The sequence below is a fragment of the Mytilus trossulus genome, chromosome 4 (assembly GCF_036588685.1).
Source record: "Mytilus trossulus isolate FHL-02 chromosome 4, PNRI_Mtr1.1.1.hap1, whole genome shotgun sequence".
Lineage (NCBI taxonomy): Eukaryota > Metazoa > Mollusca > Bivalvia > Mytilida > Mytilidae > Mytilus > Mytilus trossulus.
Genome location: NC_086376.1, coordinates 15,685,751 through 15,708,296, shown reverse-complemented (window position 1 = coordinate 15,708,296; position 22,546 = coordinate 15,685,751). Strand labels below are relative to the sequence as shown.

Below are 22,546 nucleotides of genomic sequence, written 5' to 3'. Positions count from 1 at the left end.
GAGGCACAAAAATAAATACATGGCCAGAGTAAAAGACGTAATGAATGTTCATGACGTGAGGTAAAGGTGACATGGGGTCATACAAATAATAAGAAGATAAGACGATCATAGATGACCTCTATATATTCATGATGTAGTCAGTTTAGGAAACATATATATAGTTCAAGACTGCAAAAAGAGAATAGTCATGACTCCAGGACATGAGGAATTTCTTTCCATTTCTCATTTAACAATAAACTTGCTAAAGTACATACATCATCATGATCATATTACATGCTATGTGTGATACATTGATTGTATCCAGTGAAAAAAATGAGGTTTTTTACAAAACTTACAAAAATGAAACTCTTTTTTAATAATAATTGCATGAAATCATATAAGTTTTCAGTTATCTAAAGCGTGATTTAAATGACTATAACTCTTACTGAGTATTTAATGTGTTGACATAAGAGATTATTTTCCTTTATCATGGCCATGTAGTAATGGAGGGTGAATGACATCACTTATCTGTTTACAAACATGACCTATAGAAAATAAACAACATGTATAGGATGTAAACAATTACAATTATAGTAAATTACAACATAAAACAGTTACAAATAATTGGCTCAAACTTGGGCTGTTCAATGTACTCAAGTTAGTTAGTAAGAGTTTAATTTGAAATCTTAAGTCTTAAAATTTTATTGTTATACAAACAAAAATCAATGATTCAACTATTAAGTTATTAAACTACATTTATTAATAATTTTTTTAGAACAAGTATAATTGTTAGTACATATAAGCAAATGATAAAAATATGTGCTGACTACGATACTAAGTCTGAATATATGTATATAAAGTATTAACTAACTATTTGAGTCAGTGATTCCAATGAAAGAATTAAATGTATGATTACCTGACTAAATAGTGAGAGAAATGAAATAAAGTTTATTATTCCGATAAAATTACTGTGAACTTTTTGCTGACTGAAACAAAAAATATGTCTGAAAAAGTGTTAAGCTTTGTGAGTCTGGTAAATTCTTAGCATTATTAAACGGTTTGATTCCTTAATCAATGAAGAACATGGAAAGGTTTAGTTATTTATCTTTACAAAGGTATTACATTTCATGCCTGACTTAAACTTTAGTCTGGAATCATACAAATATACATGTCTCAAAATCATAAGTCTTTGTGTTTGGCAAACTGTTGTCGATTTCAGTCAATCAGGAACTCCTTTGTATAAAACACATGACTTAGGTGAATTTTTAATCAGGCTCTTAGTATATAAATCCCTTTCCATCACAAATGGTGGCATATAGAATGTGGTTTTCAGTATTCTGAAGATCAATTTAATTGGATGTTTATTCTTTTTCTATTTGTATTTCAGAATGCTAGTAACACTAAGCCCAGTATACAATTTCAAGGCAGTCAGGGGGTGAGTATATTTATTTGATTGGAACATTTCAAAGCTCTGTTCCAAATTCAAATTGACATTTATATAATTATTTATATATATTTTAAAAACAAATATGTATCAATTTACATTAATTTTCACAGTTTAAAGCAGAAGTATTTTAACTTAAACATGTAAATCCTTTTTCTTGCTTACAGCCTTCAACATTGAGCAAAACCCACACCCCACAGTAAGCTATAAACGGCCCAGAAATGACAAATGTAAAACAATTTAAACAAGAAAAACTAATTGCCTGAATAATGTATAAAACAATAAAAGAAAAATAAATATGATAAATACATGAACAAAAGACAGTGAAAATGATTGATTGATTGTTCATGTATAAGGAAGTACATGTATGATTTTGAGAGCAACCTCAAACATGATGCTCTGGCTTATAATTGTGCTTTATTTGCTTCTTTAATAACAAATAAAGGTTTCACATATGATTTATGATTTTAGAAAATTAGTTGCATGCAACCAAATAAATTGTTGTTAGGATTTGTCAAAGGGAGTAAAACAGGTCACTTTGACCTACATTTTACTTTTATTTACAAAGTTTGACACGAGTAAATTTTCTCTGTCCTAAGATTTAGATAACACTGACCTTAGTTTTATGCTTCATTGACTCCTATTTGAATTCAATATTTATTGATCCACCTATTGTTTTAATTTTTTATCATGAACAGATTGTTTTAATTCATTTGAGGTTTCAATTATTTTGGAGAGGTTATCATGTTTTTGTTCTTTTTTAAATGCTGAACAGTTTGATAATTAAAACATATGCTAATAATAATAAGAAGATATTTTATTTCCAATTATGGGCCCCAAAGGGCATAAACATTTCAACATCAATAATAAGAGAAGTTATAATTAAAGCTTGACCTATTCTACTTTTCACATGAAAATTTCATTAAAATCCAACTAGAATGAGTATAGGAGACATTTCAATGCCAAAACAAGATCATTACTGAATAAGTTTAGCATGAAACTTCTACTGTGAATATATTATAAAGGACTTTATTGAACCATATTCATTATACTGTAGAAACCCATCAATTAGTACATGTATACTCTTTTTCACTGCAGAACCATCAAAATGTGGTTTTTATATACATGTATAACTGTTTTCTTTGGTTAATTTGCTTTTTCCTCTATAGTGTGGTACAAGACTTATAAAACTTCAAGATATTTATATTACATACAAGATCCAGAGATAAAAGTTTTACTGTACAAGTAAATGTATATGTCATAAGATAATGACATAAAGTGAAATGAACATCTTTGATTTATTCTTCAGATTTTACTGTGTCACGTTATACTTTATTTAGCTTCTACATATATGCATACATATAATTAATATTAATTATAGGTCAAATCAAAATTGAGTTGTGCTTTTAAAATTGGGTTCTCAATATTTTTGTGTGTTGTGAAACTGATGTTGTAGATATAAAAGTTGTGACATGGTGTAACATTAACATCCATCATTGATTGTTCAGATTAAAGCTTGTTGATATACTGTGTCATTACATAGAAAGTAATTTTGTCAGTGGGACAGATATTACCATCACAACTTTACTTTAGTACCACTCAACTTCATATTTGATCCATAGGTTGTTAGCATTAAATTAAGCTTGAGGTTTATGATCAAGGTAGTTTTTGATGAATATGTAGTCAAATCAATTAAATTTAGTACACATGTTCCTTATGATATGATCTTCCTAGTTTTAACCCCGATTTCACGGTCCTCTGAACATAGAAAATAATAGTACAGTGGGGTATTCGTGTACTATGGACACATTCAGATATTAACCCTAAATAATTTGAGGACATTGAGGAAATGAAAGCAAAATAAACTGAAATCGAATCATTATTTTGAGACTGTAACTAATTATCAATTGCATTTGATGCTCTGATTTTGTGACGAATGTCGAATACATGATTTTTTATTATTTTGCAAACTTGTGAAGCAGACAGTTTTCAAAAAAAAAATCTATATATAATATATACAAGAATGCATTGCTATCACAATTTTTGAAAGTTTGCTTGATGTCCTAATGTCACAGTACATACAATGTATGATTTAAAACTTTAAGCCTAATATGGCAGGATTTTGACCTTTGTTTTACACCTGTTGTTAGTTTGTTCACCTGTCATTGGATTTAATCAGGGTTTTCATATGTTGACCTCCTGTTTAAACCCTCAAGATACATGTACATGATAGAACTATGTAATATTACATTTTATCTGTAATATTCTCTATAACCTCTCTTCCTGTACAAACGATCTGCTATGCATGTACTTGTTTGTGATCTAGTTATTTATTTATGCAGAATGAACCACAAGTCTGTGTAACAATTTTAATATGTATATTGTTCGTTCAGAAGATTAATGGTTTAATGATAAAAAAGTCTGTTTTTTGCATTTGGATATAAATATAAATATTATGAATCATTATACATGTATTACTGATGCTTTCTAAGATAAGAAAAGATAAGCTAGAATTTGAAAAGTGAAAATACTTTTCAAGTTATGTCCCTTTATAATTTTACATGAATAAAGGGGGCATCATGGACACTCCCAATGTATTCTTTCTTGTGAAATACAGGCTTATTATGAGAAGTAAGAAACATATTTTATTTGATGAAATCTTTTCAAATTCCACTTATCTTTCAGGCAGGGTTCACCTGACTGACCTAGACCTCATTTTATGAATCAACCATTAAATGTCTGTCTGGCATTGTTTATCTGGCCTTGACCTTATTTTGATGATACTTTAATAATCTTGATATAAAAAGATGATGTGGTATGATTAAGCAATACATTGCAGGGCATGGACTCAATTAAAATAGTATATTTTTGATATGAGATAAATAAAGCAACAACTTAAACTTGACATAGATAATTATTTGTATTTTGTTGTCACTCAAATATGTTACATAATTAAAATATTGACATGTGGTGGCAACATCTATGTTTTTCATCTATAGCAGCATGATCAAAACAAAGTTGTTAAGTTCATCATCAAGGATCTCCCTGACTTTGTGAGAGTTTTAACCCTGACATGAAGATGTGTTTGGTTATTTGTTTTTCATGGATGCCTTTTTCTCCTTTCGTTACTTTGATAATCATATTTTCCTGTTTAACCAGCGATTTAAAAAAACCTTTTTACTTGAAGTTTTGTAGGTTACACTTATATATTCTTATGTTTTTCAATACATATATGTCAAGGGAAAATATAAAGTGCTGATTCTATTTATAATTGCATAATAGGAAATTCTTATTTATGATATGCAGTTGCATAAATATGAGATACATGTATTCTAATGTACCTGTTGACAAGTTTTTTTTGTATACCATTGTCCTTGGATAATTGTGAAAAAATATTTATAGCATTCTTTTTCAAATCGACTCACATATGGTAAAAATATTAAAGTGATTATTTAGTTATCCTCTCCTTTATGATCAGTCAACAGTTAAATTTTATGTTTTATGACATGTGTTAGGTCTCCTACTGTGGAATTTAAACACAATGTTTGTTTTGGTCTCATTCCTGGAAATATAATTCATATTTAAATTTGAGTTTGTGTAGGGATAGGTTTATTAAAAAGGTCCCACTCAGAATTTTATCAGAGGACTATGTGTGTGTGTGTGTGTTAGTTGTTCCTGTGGCCTCCATTAATGCTCATTATTATACAGATTAACCCACTCAATAAACTGTAATATTCAATTATTTGTCGACAGACATCCAGTAATTATTCTAAAAGTCAAACTAGGCTATAACCAGTTCTAAAAGTTCATCAGTAAACATATTTAGTGGCTAATTGAGATTTTGAAAATAGATATATCACTTAATCCAGTTAATTCAAGTAGTCAGTTTCATAGGATGCTTTCCTAGAATAAAAACTTTACTTTTACTGAATAGGAATTGTTTTAAATATCAGTCAACACTTTAAATTTGCTAACCTTCAAACTAATTAATTAATGTTGTTATCCAAATTTGGTTAAATTGGCCAATTGGGTGTAGTTCAGGAAATTTGAATTGCCTCGGTAAATACGGATATGTTAGGTGTAGAATAATTTGTGTATCCTACATGGATTTCATATAAGCAGAATCTAATTTTTCCTACTTCATTTTTACTGTATTGACTTTCTTTAATTAATTGATCATTCTCTAAGATTATAATTTTTGTTAGGCTTGTGTTATCTGCATGTTTAATAAATATGAAAATCATCATTGAAATTAAAGGTTCAGAAAAGTTGAGAATGACTTCTTTACAATTTGTATCTGAATCATTTTCCACCCAAAATATCACAAGTATGAGCAATTAAGATCAGTAAGTAAATTGTTTAAAGTTTTTATCATGATATAATATAATGAATGGTATTTCACTCAAGTAACACCTTAATGACTGTCTATAAACACCTGTTACAGTCAATACTCCTGTCAGCTCACCTGGGGAACGGTCATCAGCCCTTACGTAACATTGTTACTATAAGTATCTATCTGTTTACTTTTTCTAAGATTAACTTTTGATCTACATATTCCAGGTGAGCAAGATAGGCTAATGTAACCTCCAGTGTAATAAAATGTGTTTTTATTTGTGTTGACTTTCTCAAATGAGTGCTAAATGGTGACAGATGGGATATAAAAAAAACTTAGAACAAACATATTAAATTTTCATACTGAAACATTTTGTCACCATCTGATGGAGTTGACATAAAAAAAAAAAAGTAGATCAGTGGGTCAAGGCCTTTGTTGTATAATGACTTCACTTCACAAAAACAAGGCCTTTGTTTTGTTATTTCCCAAATAACTGAAATAAGAGGTAAAACATTTGAAATCAATGACAATATTTATTTGTTACAATATCATATGAAACAAATTACCAAAAATATTTGTATTGTTTGATTGCAGGAAAACTCTATTTTTGTTTATGTGTAATATACATGTATATTTTATTTTTCAGGTCATTACAATTCCAAAGAAATCCTCTGATGATAGCAGAACATTCCAGTTTTCTTTAGCATCTTTATCAGAACCAGGTTATGACTGTGTACAGCAGTCTGCTCCTAGGTATGTCTTTAAGGGGAATGGGGACCAGGTTATGACTGTTTACAGCAGTCTGCTCCTAGGTATGTCTTTAGGGGGAATGGGGACCAGGTTATGACTGTATACAGCAGTCTGCTCCTAGGTAGGTCTTATGGGGAATGGGAACCAGGTAATGACTGTGTACAGCAGTCTGCTCCTAGGTATGTCTTTAGGAGAAATGGGAACCAGGTTATAACTATGTACAGCAGTCTGCTCCTAGTTATGTCTTTAGGGGGAATGGGAACCAGGTTATGACTGTGTACAGCAGTTTGCCATTATGTAGGTCTTTAGGGGGGAATGGGAACCAGGTTACGACTGTGTACAGCAGTCTGCTCCCAGGTAGGTCTTTAGGGGGAATGGGAACCCGTTTATGACTGTGTACAGCAGTCTGCTTCTATGTTTGTCTTTAGGGGGGATCAGGTTATGACTGTGTACAGCAGTCTGCTCCTATGTTTGTCTTTAGGGGGAACCAGGTTATGACTGTGTACATCAGTCTGCTCCTAGGTTTGTCTTTAGGGGGAACCAGGTTATGACTGTGTACAGCAGTCTGCTCCTAGGTTTGTCTTTAGGGGGAACCAGGTTATGACTGTGTACAGCAGTCTGCTCCTAGGTTTGTCTTTAGGTGGAACCAGGTTATGACTGTACAGCAGTCTGCTCCCAGGTTTGTCTTTATAGGGAACCAGGTTATGACTGTGTACAGCAGTCTGCTCCTATGTTTGTCTTTAGGGGGAACCAGGTTATGACTGTGTACAGCAGTCTGCTCCTAGGTTTGTCTTTAGGGGGAACCAGGTTATGACTGTGTACAGCAGTTTGCTCCTAGGTTTGTCTTTAGGGGGAACCAGGTTATGACTGTGTACAGCAGTCTGCTCCCAGGTTTGTCTTTATAGGGAACCAGGTTATGACTGTGTACAGCAGTCTGCTCCTATGTTTGTCTTTAGGGGGAACCAGGTTATGACTGTGTACAGCAGTTTGCTCCTAGTCCTAGGTCTGTCTTTAGGGGGAACCAGGTTATGACTGTGTACAGCAGTCTGCTCCCATGTTTGTCTTTATAGGGAACCAGGTTATGACTGTGTACCGCAGTCTGATCCTATGTTTGTCTTTAGGGGGAACCAGGTTATGACTATGACTGTGTAAAGCAGTATGCTCCCAAGTTTGTCTTTAGTATGAACCAAGTTATGACTGTGTACAGCAGTCTGCTCCCAGGTTTGTCTTTAGGGGGAATGCAACAGGTTGAGCAAAGCAGAAATATTTTTTGTCATAACCATTTGTGTGCTCTTCAGACTGTTAAAATATAAGTTATAAAATCAACAACAAAAACAAGAAACAAATAAAATTGAGAATGGAAATGGGGAAAGTGTCAAAGAGGCAACAACCTGATCAAAGAGCAGTAAACAGTGGACCAATGGGTCTTCAACACTGCGAGAAAATCCTGCATCCAGAGGCGAGCTCCAGCTGGTCCCTAAACAAAAATGTGTACTAGTCCAGTGAAAATGAACATAATACTTAATTCTGAAATATATTATTGAACTAAAATTAAAATTCATAGAAGACTAGCATAGGTCAGAGGCTCCTGCATATATATATATACAAAAAATGTATTTCAATTATTTTACAATTTAAGTGCTATGCAGTTTATTCACAAGTATAGAATAAGTTGCTCCTATTTTTATCTACTAGTATGTATATGATGTATTTCAGATATAAGCTGTCTGTCATGAAAATGTAATAAAATCTGAATTAGTTTTATGTAACAAAAAATGGCAAAAACCTTGAATGTATGACAAAATTTGATATTCATTTGATAAGGATTATGATGCATGCTAATTTGAATTATACAAGTAGAAATTCAATGAGAAAATAAATATATATGCTTACACAAATAAAAAAATAAAAAGTAGTTAAACATAATCTAATTATAAAAAGGATGTAGCCATGTAGGTAATGAATTTGCTGACTAAGTGATGATTTTGTTCTTTTTTAAGTCATATAGAGTGTAAAAATAATTAGAACAGAACCAGAACACTGAAGATTGAAGTTTTATTCATGGTCTACTAGATCCAATAATTAGTAAACAAATATTCTGAGGATTGTTTTCACCTGTGTCTGAATGTTGAATATTTTAAATACAAAATTAAACAACAAGCAACACATTTCAAGACTCTCCTTTAAACTTTATTTTACAAGAATTAGATTAAAATTCTTTTACTAGAATCTTGTTTTCTGAGACAAAAACTTCACAAGATTTTCACATTTAAGTAACAGCCTTGAAACAGTAGAAAACTGTTTTGAGCATACATATTGTTTTAGTATCAATAACTGACATTTTAAATTAGTTGTTTTTAAATGAAAATTGACACAATTGATCAAGATGTTATTTTTGGACCAATAACAACTGGTTTTACTTTGTTTTTGAGGTTTTATTTTGTCTCTAAGTCATTTGATAAGCAAACAAATTAAGTGTTGTTTTCATTTTTAACATGAGAATCCTCCTAAGACCTACACATTGTGAGGACAGAGGTAGAATTTATGGCCTTTTTTGTTGGCTACATTGAGTTTATAATTATTATTTTTCAGCAATGGAAACCACATGGTACTTGAAGGTTCTATGACCAATAAAATGACAGTGAAAGGCACTAGTGATGTTTTCCAACAAACCAGAGAACAAATGAAAAGTGCTCAAGAGGAATATTGTAAAGTTAGGTAAGGATGACCTTTTATAGGAAAGGGGTAAAATAGTACTTAAAAATTGGTCACATTGACCCTAATATGAATTCTATTTGAAAATTCTGTAAAATCCAACAGATGTTTAAGAAATAAAATAGAGCACAAGTCTAGCCCAAAAAGCTATTTGCACAGGATGTGTATTTTATGTGTGTCTAACGCTGACAGGAAATGATTTTGGGCGATGCTTGTGCATGTGTTCATGAAACTAGGCTATTTTGTGCCAAAAATTGATAAATAGCCACTGACTCACTTCACTGACATCAAATCAGATTGTGTCATCCAGAGATTGTTATTTTCAATGAGCCAAAAAAGTAACCAATAACTCACTGTATCATCCAATTATTAAGTTTTCACAGAGCAAAAAAAGCACCAAATTGTGCATAAAGTACAGCTAAAAAATAAACTAATTTTTGCACAGAAGCCTGAAGATCATTCAAATGTTATCATTCAACTTGACAATTGATATCTTAAGTTGAATTTTGATACCAAAAAAATTGTGAAAGACCTTTTCTAAGCCACTAGGCTAATATGACCTTATGGTGTTCAAATGTACAAGTTTGTCACAATGGCCTGAAGTGAAAATTTAAGAGTTCAAAGTTGAATTAGGTTTTTTACTAGCTGTACATATATATATTGTGTATTATGAAGTCATCAATTATGTAATTATAAGATATGTTTTATGATTTATACGTTTTTCCCTTGTGTGGTGATTTGTACCATGTGGAACATGTCAGTCATATATTAACTCTTTGAATTAACAAGTACATGTATTATAATGTCCCTGACTGACAATAAATCTCTCTCCTTTGATACACTGTTATGACTTTGATAATAAACCTGTAAAAATAAAACAACAGGTGATTTATAGTATTGTTCTTGTCATCATTACACTTTATATCATGGCCTATTTCCGTTGCATGTTATTTTCTTTAATAATTAACTGAATTTTTATTTGATAGGCTATTTGACTCCATATATATTTTAAACAGTTCTTAGATACTGTTAAAACTTAGCACTATATAAGTCCTTAAATTAATTGATAACTTCGTAGTGGACATAGTAATAGTATGATAAGTTCTGGTTGATTAAGTGTTCGTAGAAAACATTTGGCCGACTTCCATTGAAAGGGTTTTTGCTATGTAAACAAGTAACAGATAAAAGGGTATTTGGGTTTAATGACCAAATTAGACTGCAATCCAGGTAAAGTGACCAATGCAAGGTTTTTTCTTATAGTTTTCTGTTTAATTGTCCTACCTTGCAAACAGATGTATAAAACTGAAGGAGTAAGTTTGTATCAGGGAATTCAGTTATAAAAGGCCTAACTGCTTGCTTATTTCTCAGAATTCACTTCTACTGTTTGTATTTGGTTATTTACAGCTTGTGTGAGGTTTTAGTTCATTTGGTTTATCAGTTCTGCTTTTAATAACTGTCTGTAACTGAAATAAAAATTTTAACACATCTTTCTTTTTTAACTTCAACAAAAAATCACTTTATTCTGATATCTTGTAAAGTGTTTCAAAATGGGATTTATAAAATTTCATCATTCTAAGATCAGGTGTTCAATGCTGTTGCATGTAACATACAAAAGTTTGGCTCTCAGCTAAATCAGGTGTTCCAAGATTCTGTTTACCTTCTTCTTTAGATGGGTTTAAGTCTGTGTGTATTGGTATCAGAAACTTTTTATTTTAAGTTGTTCAAATAAATTAATATTTTGGGCTGTTTGTGTTCCATCAGAGAAGTTTATGATAATTCTTGTAAACAGTTCAAAAACGTCTAATTGCAAAAACGTAACGAATTAAAAGTTACAATATATGATATTAGACAAGCTGTAATCATCGATTAAAAGACGTTCACCTAGGCATTGCCAACGAAAGAAGTAGAATATATTGTTGATGTTTGAACATGACAGAGAACTGAACTTCAATTAACAGATTTTGTTACATTTAGCACATCTGTGTTTTATTGATAGAAACAATTATATTTAAATGGCAAATAGTCGACTAAATCACTGGTGAATATCAATGATATTTCTGATTTAGATATTTGTTATACAAATTATTATATAAGTCCTTTGTTATAAGTTCATAAAATTGTCATTTAATTTATGTACTTCTGTCAATATTTTGTCAAAATTCTCCTTTAGAAAAAAAACCGTTAATTCATGCTGTGATCAATTGAATTTTACAACCCAGATATATGAGGTATAGGCAATAACTGAATAAGGCTTAAAATTTGATAAAGCACTTTGTTGGCTGTTTATGGAAGACGTATATAAACCATTGAATACTAGTGACATATAAACTAATGTCAGTTTATAACAACAATTACTAGGGTTTGGGGGGTTATTTCCTTTTTTAGCTCACCTGACCTGAAAGGTCAAGTGAGCTTTTCTCATCACTTGGCGTCCGTCGTCCTGCGTCCGTCGTCCGTCGTCCGTAAACTTTTACAAAAATCTTCTCCTCTGAAACTACTGGGCCAAATTTTACCAAACTTGGCCACAATCATCCTTGGGGTATCTAGTTTAAAAAATGTGTCCGGTGACCTGGCCATCCAACCAAGATGGCCGCCATGGCTAAAAATAGAACACAGGGGTAAAATGTATATTTTGGCTTATATCTTTGAAACCAAAACATTTAGAGCAAATCTGACATGGGGTAAAATTGTTAATCAGGTCAAGATCTATCTGCCCTAGAATTTTCAGATGAATCGGACAACTCGTTGTTAGGTTGCTGCCCCTGAATTGGTTATTTTAAGGAAATTTTGCAGTTTTTGGTTATTATCTTGAATACTATTATAGATAGAGATAAACTGTAAACAGCAATAATGTTCAGCAAAGTAAAACCTACTAATAAGTCAACATGACCAAAATTGTCAGTCAACCCCTTAAGGAGTTATTGCCCTTTATAGTCAATTTTTAAAAAAATTTCGTCAGTTTTTGTAACTTGTACAAAAATCTTCTTCTCTGAAACTACATGGCCAAATTAAACCAAACTTGGCGATAATTATTATTGCGGTATATAGTTTGAAAAATGTGTCCAATGACACCGCCTTCCAAACAAAATGGCCGACATGGCTAAAATTAGAACATAGTGGTAAAATACAGTTTTTGATTTATATCTTTAAAACTAAGACATTTAGGGCAAATCTTTCAAGATTTAAATGTCTATCAGAATCAGATCTATCCCCTCACAAATTTTCAGATGAATCTGACAACTCGTTATTGGGTTGCTGCCCTAAAATTGATAATTTTAAGGAAATTTTGCAGTTTTTGGTTATTATCTTGAATACTATTATAGATAGAGATAAACTGTAAACAGCAATTTTGTTCAGCAAAGTAGGATCTACAAATAAGTCAACATGATAAAAATTGTAAGAGTACCCCTTAAGGAGTTATTGCCCTTTATAGTCAATTTTGAACAAATTTTCGTCATTTTTGTAACTTGTACAAAAATCTTCTTTTCTAAAACTATGGGCCATATTAAACTAAACATGGCCACAATCATCACTATGGTATCTATTTAAAAAAAGTGTCTAATGACCCCACCTAACAACCAAGATGACCGGCATCAGTAAATACAGTAACAGGTGAGCGACACAGGCTCTTGAGAGCCTCTAGTTTTATAAAGGTTCTCAAATTAACACTTTAAAAAACCAAATATCATGATCTTTATAAAATTGGATATTAAACTTTTAAGTTAAGAGAGAATAACAAAGTGTAAAATTTCAAGATAGAAATATGATATTGATTTGCACATTATATATTGCAATGCAATACTCACAGAACACTTGTTATTGTTAGGTAACTGTCTCATTGATTTTTACCCAACATCCTAATATATTAATAAGCATGCTCAGAAAGTGTTAAAAAGGGTAATGTTTTATTTCTGTGATAAATGGATTAGGGTTTTGTTATTCACTGCATAAGGTAAACTTTTTTATTTAGAGGTTTCAGACCATGTCTTTGTTATTTAATGAATGGCTGTTATTTATTTTGAATTTATTGAACCATAAAATTAATTTTTGACTCTTCACATTGAATAATCCGCGAAGCGGATTATGTTAAATGTGAAGAGTCAAAAATTAATTTTATGGTTCAATAAATTCAAAATAAATTATTGCCATTCATTATAAATAAATTTCTATCAAAAATAAGGCTCAAAGATATATATTAATATGAATAACAACGTACACAGATGTTTGCGTATGAATACACAACGTTAGAGTGGGCGTGTTTTCATAAAAATTGATAACATTGAAAATAAATCTAATTATTTTAACCAATCAGAAGACAGTAAATACACCAAATTTATTTATATCATAATGAAAGGTTTTATATACATGCATCTTTTTCTTATTTTAGAACCCAGGAAATCAAACACAGTGGACCAAATATTAGTAAAAGGGTCAAACACATAATTAAAAATCCAAAACGAGAACTTGACACATCCCATCCCAAACCATCTCCAACAATTAGTGCAATAAACCAAAATAAACCTAAGCCAACTGTGGTTTCTCCCATGCCTGTGGCTGCTCCGGTGCATGCACCAGTGCCTCAAAGACAACCTCCAACAAACCTTTCTGTGCCAGTACCTGTGCCTACACGCCAACCTCCAGCAAACGTTGCTGCGCCAGTACCTGTGCCTCAACGCCAAGCTCCAACAAACCTTGTCACCTCAACAACTACATCAGCGCTTCATCGTAATAATGCTGTTCCGTCTTCCAATGTTAACAAAGGATTCATCCCGTCTTCTACAAAACCTGCTAGTACAGTTAATCCTGCTGTGATGCAAAAACCTTTCAGGTAAGTCAGAGATAGGCAAGGCAAATATTTATGGCATATGTTTTAAGATTTACATTTGAGTGGAAACCAATTTCAAAGTTTGATTTTCATTATTTAAAAAAAAATCATAATGAACATGATGAACCTCCAAAATACTGCAAAAATATATTTTTTTCTCTCTTTTTTTTTTCATATTGCTATATAGAAATGCTTTACAGAATGAGTTGAGGCTTTTTAATGGCTTTAAACACCTTGAAAAGATTACAAATCACATACTTATATTTGCCAATTTCAAGATTGATGTAAAAAAAACTGAAGGTATGGTATTCATTCTTCACAAACAGAAATATAGAATCGTAAAAAAAAAAGAATAATGTTTGATCTTTGCTTCACAAATAAAAATTACATGTAGATGGCAATATATGAATAATATTTGATATTAAAATTGACTTTGTTATGTAGGGAAAGACTGTTACATTTACTAGCTGTAAGGCCGTTTAAGAAACCTGAGTTGTTGGTGCGATTAAAAAGAGGTAAGCTCATTTGAATGGATTCACCCATTTGACTCTTTCGCAGATTCCTCTTATTGTCAGTTTTCATTTAATTATTTCAATAACTGTAAATTAAGAAATTATTGGAAGCATTTATAATAGCGATTTTTCATGAATGGACAACATTGTGAGTTTAATTAATTATTGTGATTACAAAAAATCTGCATGAAGATCTATGTTTCTGTTATCAAAATGCGAGTTCTTATTATTGCAATACTCACCCAGTCCCATTATTCGCATTGATAAAAACCTCTCAAAAATTTCTGAATTCACAATATATATTATACACCGTAAAAGGGCTGTCCCCACTCCCAGGTGAAGGTGCATTACTTGTTACCGTCGATCATCTCCCTTCTGTTTTTCAGTCTATCCCATTTTCATTTGGGCACAGTAACTTGTGTTTTCCTTATGCAAATTTTATGAAGCTTGAGCACAATGCTATGAACCACAACATGGAAATAAGTCATTTTAAAACAGAGTGATGTCCCTTTTTAACTTGGAAAATTGCTAAAATTAGAGGGGATATTTGTATCTTGCTTCTTACTAGTGATCATAAATAGATATAGGAAGATGTGGTGTGAGTGGCAATGAGACAACTCCCCATCCAAATAACAATTTTAAAAAAGTAAACCATTATAGGTCAATGTACGGCCTTCAACACGGAGCCTTGGCTCATACCAAACAACAAGCCGATCATAAATGAACCAATCATAAATGTTCCTATTATGATTGACATAAACTTTATATGAAAATGCTGCATTTACTTCTTTGTAGCTATCAAATTATCATAACAGTATGTAACACAACATTGACCTTGCTGATATGAATAACAAATTCCAGTATTTTAAAAACAAGTTTTGTAAAAAAAAAAAAATTGTTGTTTTGAGAATGATTATTTTATGTTCCAAAATATTTGAATACATGTTATATTTGTGTAATATGCTTTTTTTATCAAATGATAAATTAGAGGTTATCATTGGATTTTTGTATTAGAGGGTAGTAAAAGATTATTTTATGCAAATTTTTTTATTTTATATATTTTTGGGCAATATTTGCATAGGTAAAATAGCAAAAATTACACTACATTAGCTTTCATTGATTGAGAAGTCACACTTTTATTACACTTGCATGCTGTGTAGATTTGGTTCTCCCTTTATGACCCTCTCATTAGTTTAAACTTTTTTCACTGATGATTGGGAAAAAAAGTATGATGAAAAACATTTACATAAAAAACTGTTCTGTTGACATTTAGAATTAGAGACTGGATGACGGGATATTTATGTACTGCTACAATTATTTATGTTTTGTTTTAATCAATAGTACATATTATTCATTTATGTGCAAGGCCATAGTCAATTAATTCAATTCAAATATTTATTGCCATTAAACTACATATATTTATAGTATTGGACACAAATATAACAAAAGGAAAATAAAAATTAACAACAAGATTAAAATATAAGAAATACAATGTTTTAAAACTAGCACACAGGGGTTTTCCATAAAGAAAAATGACATAGAATATGACTTCCAATTGGCTCTCAGATGCGCAGTAAGATCATAACATTTACCTTTTAACAAATCTACAAAATTAGGATGATAGATCATATTTGTAGTATTGTTTTAATAAATTGCCTATTAAAGGTGTGAACTGTGAAACAAGTATTCCCTACAGTAAAATCATGGACTTCTGTACATAAGAATTTATAAAGTACATTTGCAGTTTGATTTATATGGTTTAATTTAGGAGTTATTTAATATCCAGGCAACAATATTGAAAGCATTTTTAGGATGACAAAAAAAAAGCAATTTCTTTTGTTTAAGCTTTTCAAGTACAAATGTAGAAGTTTTATTTTAAGAAAGGGATGCAATGTCAATTCGAGCTGTGAACATATTTTTCACAGCACAAATTAACGTAAGGACAACAGTACAGATGCTTTTATCAAATAATTTGGATATATCTTGAGAGGATTTCCTATAAATTTCTTCTTAAACTATATCATAAAATCTACAACTTTAATAGATAAGATACTTTGGATAATGAACCTGAATTCAAGCAGACAGTTTCTAAATGTTGAAAAAAACCTGCAATCAAGATTTTATCAAAGTTTAATCATTTTGAGGCTTATCATAAGTCTCTGCATGTCTATTACAGCAGAGCATGTCTATTACAGCAGAGCATGTCAATTGCAATGTAATTTATCTCATTTTGACTGTTTTTTACAAAAAAAAATCATTTGTGAAAATATTTTTAACAACAAACATGTGGGCCTATTAAAATCTTGTTTGCATCAAAACATGCTCATATACATCATTTGAGCTAGGAGTAAAACTAATACTGGGAGTAAAATATCACGTTGTGATTGGTTTAAAGCCATCACGGGGTGACCCCCTATGAGACTGTAGGGGTTGAGTAAATTTCATTAAGGGTTCATGATGTGTTAATGGTGACGTCATCTATTTGTGTTGTTATGTTTCATTGTTTATTTTACAAAAAAATGCAGCAGAAAAGGTCCAGCATGCAATAAATTGGTTATACAGGTTAACTACGGATGCATAGAGGGTGAATAAAATTCATAGGGGATTCGGCCTCCAGCCTCACCCTCAGTGGATTTTACTCACCTTCTATCGATCCATAGGGGGTCAGTAGCTAACCATCTTACTTATATTGGTCTAATAAAGTAATATTCCACACATTGAAATTGTGGAATTCACCTGAATTAATGAGTAATTATGTCAGAATTATGACATTTTTATTCATGTTAAACATTGAGAAGACCATTAAGGTTAAAGACTGAGAAATGTAAGACAATCTGCCTAAGGCTGTCAGGAGAAAAAACATCCATCCTGCAGTTCTATAGATATACACAGAAGTCCATATACATGTAATAGATGTCATTGACATGGTTTAGATGTTGTCCTACCAAAATACAAACCCATTCCAATATCTCTCTAGATTGAGACTACCAGGAGAGAAACATCCGTCCTGTAGTTCTATAGATATACACAGAAGTCAATATACACATGATAGATGTCATTGACATGGTTTAGGTGTAGTCCTACCAAAATACAAATTCATTCCATTATCTCTCTAGAAATAAGTATCAAGTATTTTAAAATCTGTAATAGTGAAATTTAGATCTAAAAATACTTTTGTATTCTATTATCATCTAATTCACTTCTATGTTCTATTTTTGTTACTATTTACTATATTTTTGATTGGGTTGAGTGTATGTTACTAAACTTATTCTGCCTGTTGATAATTACAGTTCAAATGAATATTCGTATGCCCTCACTGTAACAGAGAAGGCACTAAGTTTAACCCATGTCCATCTATGCATCACTTTCACCATTCTTGAGATATGCCCTTTTACAAATTAGAAAATTGCTGTATTTGACTTTTCTGTCCCATGGGCACATTCCCCATTTATTTTTTGTAAATAACTGAAGAAGGGATTGCATTAAATCTTAAAAAATTTTTGAGAAACTGTTCAAATCACCATATCTTGTGCAACAAAATATTTCTTCACTCTGACGGTTCTACATAAAATGCTCTTTAAATCTGAAAATTTGTATTGTCTCTCAAGGAGATATATGTAATATAACTCTCAATAATCCAGTGGCACAATTTATATGTAAACAACTAAGAATTATGTCATACCTGAAAAATATGGTAAATTACATATTTTTAATGTAAACAACTAAAAGCAATTTTCACCATCATTTATTATTCATTGAAGTATATACTGCATGGTTTTATTTATGAAGTACATAAAACATCATTTTGCATTCCGGTAAATTTGGCTGTTCTATTTAGCCAATTTTTTAAATGATTTTCAATGCAAGTTAATTTTGTCCTTTTTGGTTTATGTATTCTATGTTGAGTATGTATTGTTGAGGTCATGATTGATAGATCTTCAGTGGGCACAGTTAGGTTATTCTAGAATATTTTATAATATGAACATAATATACAAGTTATTAGCTAGTGCCTCCATTACAGTCAGCAGAATGACTTGTCTATAATGAGAAGAGGATTTGTTTTGTATTATTTACTTGTCTGATAACATAGTTGTCAACTATTCTAAAATCTGTAGAAAACTGTTCAAAATTGGTTCATCTCTGCAGTGTTCTTCCCGGGGCCTTATAGCTTCATGGTAATGTGATGCCATAACCTTAAATGTGATGCTATTTGATGTGGTTTTCTAATAGATTATGTTATGGATGTGATGCTATAAATTTTAGAAACAAGATTGTATTTCAATTGCCCCCTGTAAACCAGGATGCTAAAATGAAATATCTTAGGAGAACACTGCTCTGTTATAGACCAGTCTTCTAACAGAGGGATTGAATCTTCCATAAATAAAAATTATTATTCATTTGTCATAACATTTTTCTTTACACAATCAAAAGTGCAGTTGTTTTGGCTTATTTACTAATTATTTGTAAGTTTTAATTCAAATCAGTTAAAGCTTGCACATTTGAAAACTCTGCTAATAAAGACAGAAACCCATCAAAGATGGCATGACATAAGAGAATTATTTTATTGTAAACATTCAATTTATTATTTCAGATGGCATGAAAGAGAAAGATAAGGATAGTTTTGGACAGCATGTAACAAGTGTGGCTTCCCTGAATCCTCGTGATAATAAGTATTACCTCCTTAAACATCTGTATGCAGATGTCTCGCTAGACTGGCCTTTCTATTCAGACAGTGATAAAGACCTTGTCAAAAGGTAAACATATTGTGGTTGTAACAGCTTTTACTACCAAAGATAAAAGACATTTAAATATGCACTTTAGAATACTTCTAGATTTAATGCATTTACCTTAAGTAGTTTGGATCAGAAGTCGGTGAAAAATGGAAAAAAGAAAATTTAAATATTTTAAAGATATTTTGTCTATTTGAAATCTAGCAATAATATTGGATTAAAATGAAAGCTGTGTTTACTGTACTATAATGAAGACTGCAGTGGAATTAGAAGACAATATTTTATTTGTAATATTTACTATTTAATGTTTATCAAATTCTATAATAGAATAAAGGTGATTTATAAAGAGTGGGTTATAATTTCAGTAAACTACAGAGTCTGTCCCCTTCAGCTTCACCTGCTAGCCATCCTTCACCCGACAGCCCTACAAGCTCAATACCACAGGTAAAACAATACATACACAGCTATTGGCAGTGAAATGCATTTATCAGTATTTTACAAGTTTGAAGATTAGATAAAAAGCTCATTAATTAGACTTTTAGTGTATATGATATATATATATATAAAGTTTTAGTTATCCAGTAGATAAAAGATGAAGGTCTAGATGTTTAGTAGTGAAAGGTTAAGGTCTTATTATCCAGTAGATGAAGGTGCTATTATCCTGGAGGGGAAAGGTGAAGGTCTTGCTGTTTTTAAGTAAAAGAAAGCAATAGGTCTTGTTATCAATAGATGAAAGGTGAAGGTCAAAACTTCTAATCACTCATTTGCTTTGGTGAGAATTAAAATATCTGAAAATTGACATGAAATCTGATTGTTATACATGTATGTAGATAACTCAACTTTTGTATGATTTAGTGATGGGATAGAATTATAATCCACACTTAAACAATAAATATAACACTGATTTCAACTTTAGTAACCAAAACTCTATTTCCTTAGCCTATGGCTAAGGGGGAAATGTCTTATGCTAACACATAAAATAGTTCTCACATTTATTAATTTATTATTCATTAACATGTAGTTTAATCGACAATCTATTTTAAGTATATGTAAATTATACTGACATTTTTATACTTATGCAATACCTGAAAAGTATTGTAATTAAAATATTTCATTTAACTGGATGATTTACTCTACCACTGTGGCATGGTTAACATTCTTTGTTAGATTTATGTTAAAAGAGTGTTAATATGAGGCATGTATATTGTTTCAGAAAAGACCAATTGAACCCGCGACAGTAGAACTCCCACCAAGTAAGAAACAGAAGAGGATATCACATTATGATAAAACTATTAAAAGCAAACAGGAAGTGACATCATCAGTCAATGGGCATGACAGGAAACATACCAAAGAGAATATTGATGGTACTTTTATTGAAACCAAATCTTCTTGATATATTTTTAAGAATATTACAAACTATATTATAATTCAGTCTCCTATAATTCTGTGAGTTATTTCATTCAAAATCTTACAAGAAAATAAACTCAAATAAGTAATGAAACTTACATGTTCAGTGTAACTTGAATTTTAATCATAAGATTTCCAGTAGAAGGAACGACTGGTGCCTATTTATATTCTAACTTTTTTTTTTAACCCTAAAAAAAAACCTCATTAATTTCTTACCAGAAATATCTATGATATCAAATATCTTTGATTTTGGAAGAGATAGAAAGAAGATACAGTCTCGACTCTTAGTATTTCCTAATGAGATGAAGAGGATTCCTATTAATAGCACATTATCTCATATTATGTTTACCTGCCAAACTTTTTCCAACTGACTTTTGGTAAAATAAAGTCATTCTGAGTTATTTCCCTTTAAATATTTGTTTATTTTTGTTACAGATTCTTCCAATGTTGACTCCACAACCAGTGATCTGGACTTTGTGAAGTAAGTTTATTCTGTATAGATTATACTTGAGATTAATGTTTTATTCACTTTTATGAAAATAGCACTTTTGCAAATTGTATACATCCAAATTGCTTTCTGAATTTTTCTTCCTAGGGAATGCTCAACATTTGAAAGCTAAGGAGTTATAAAAATGTAAAAGCTTTTGAATGTTTTATGACCCAAAGGGACTTAATAGAAAAGCCTAAATGAATTTTTGATGATTTGTACCTAATGTCAGAAGGCCATCTGCTTTTAAGTAAAAAGAGGAAACCTTTTGAATTTACATGTAACTTTATTAAATAACAAAAAAGTATAGAAAGTGAAAAAATTCATAACATTATAGTATGGTTATGATTTCATTCTTAACTTTTATAATATGTTAATAAGACAATAAATAGAACAATTACACAAAAATAAACCAAGATATAGAAAATAAAAACTTGAATTGGTGAAGACATATTAGGTGTCAAGGTTCAAGAAGTATTTTGAGTATGTAAATGAAAGCTAAGGATTTATAAAAATATAATTACATTAGATGTATGTTTCATTATAATACATTATTCTGATTGGCTAATTGCACATCACATGTTATTATGTAAGCAATTGCATGAGACAATAACATTTCATTCATGATGACACGAGGTCCCACAATAAAGTGCACAGGTGAATTTGAAAATTAAACTTCATGAAAATCGTGTTTTTATAATCCTAGCTAAAAAATGTAATTATAAGTATTGAATGCTTCTTTTTGTAACTTTATAGGGTTGTAAAAGCGTTGACAGTGCGTACATTTTTAGAATGAAGCGCGGAAAATGTACTTCGGTCAACGCTTTTACACCCCAATAAATTTACAAAAAGAAGCATTCAATTCTTAAGTTGAAGCTTTTGAGTTAATTGGGGTAATTACAAAATATACAACTTTTGTTCATGTATAAATTTTAACTTCTGAATTTTATCATTTCAGCAAATATAATAATATTATGAGTATGGATCAGAGAAATAAATACAAACAGGAGTTTAACTTAGAATATGAAGAGTACCGTAACCTTCATAAGAACGTGGAGAAAGTCACTCAGAAGTTTGCTGATCTAGAAGTCAAAATGAGACAGACACAGCAAGGAACGGAAGAGTTTGAGGTAAAATTACTTCCAATGTTAAATAATAGCACAATTTATTGGTCAAAATTTATGTTTTTGCTGTGGACTTTTTTGAAGCCAGCAATTTCAAAGCCTGGATTTTTACGTTGTTTACAAATGATGTTTGTTTGATTTATATCACAAAATGGGACCAGGCCACAGCTTGAAATTCCAAAAAGATTGTATTTTTCATCAGAATACTGTAAATAGAAGCTATGTTTCAGATATATTATA

At 30.9% G+C, this 22,546-nt stretch overlaps 1 protein-coding gene across 2 annotated transcripts in view; it reads left to right on the top strand.

The window, feature by feature from the left end:
* Nucleotides 1–22,546, top strand: part of LOC134714760 (RNA polymerase II elongation factor ELL-like) — a 41,371-nt gene that overhangs the window by 11,478 nt on the left and 7,347 nt on the right. The window contains exons 2-11 of one of the 2 annotated variants that reach the window (XM_063576287.1): nt 1,367–1,414; nt 6,403–6,509; nt 9,099–9,224; nt 13,609–14,049; nt 14,491–14,561; nt 19,150–19,312; nt 19,654–19,732; nt 20,502–20,652; nt 21,131–21,176; nt 22,141–22,312. In XM_063576287.1, coding sequence (XP_063432357.1) covers nt 1,367–1,414; nt 6,403–6,509; nt 9,099–9,224; nt 13,609–14,049; nt 14,491–14,561; nt 19,150–19,312; nt 19,654–19,732; nt 20,502–20,652; nt 21,131–21,176; nt 22,141–22,312 — 1,404 coding nt within the window. Of the gene's footprint in view, nt 1–1,366; nt 1,415–6,402; nt 6,510–7,235; nt 7,292–9,098; nt 9,225–13,608; nt 14,050–14,490; nt 14,562–19,149; nt 19,313–19,653; nt 19,733–20,501; nt 20,653–21,130; nt 21,177–22,140; nt 22,313–22,546 lie in introns of those variants that run through there. The other variant, XM_063576288.1, reaches the window with a different exon arrangement.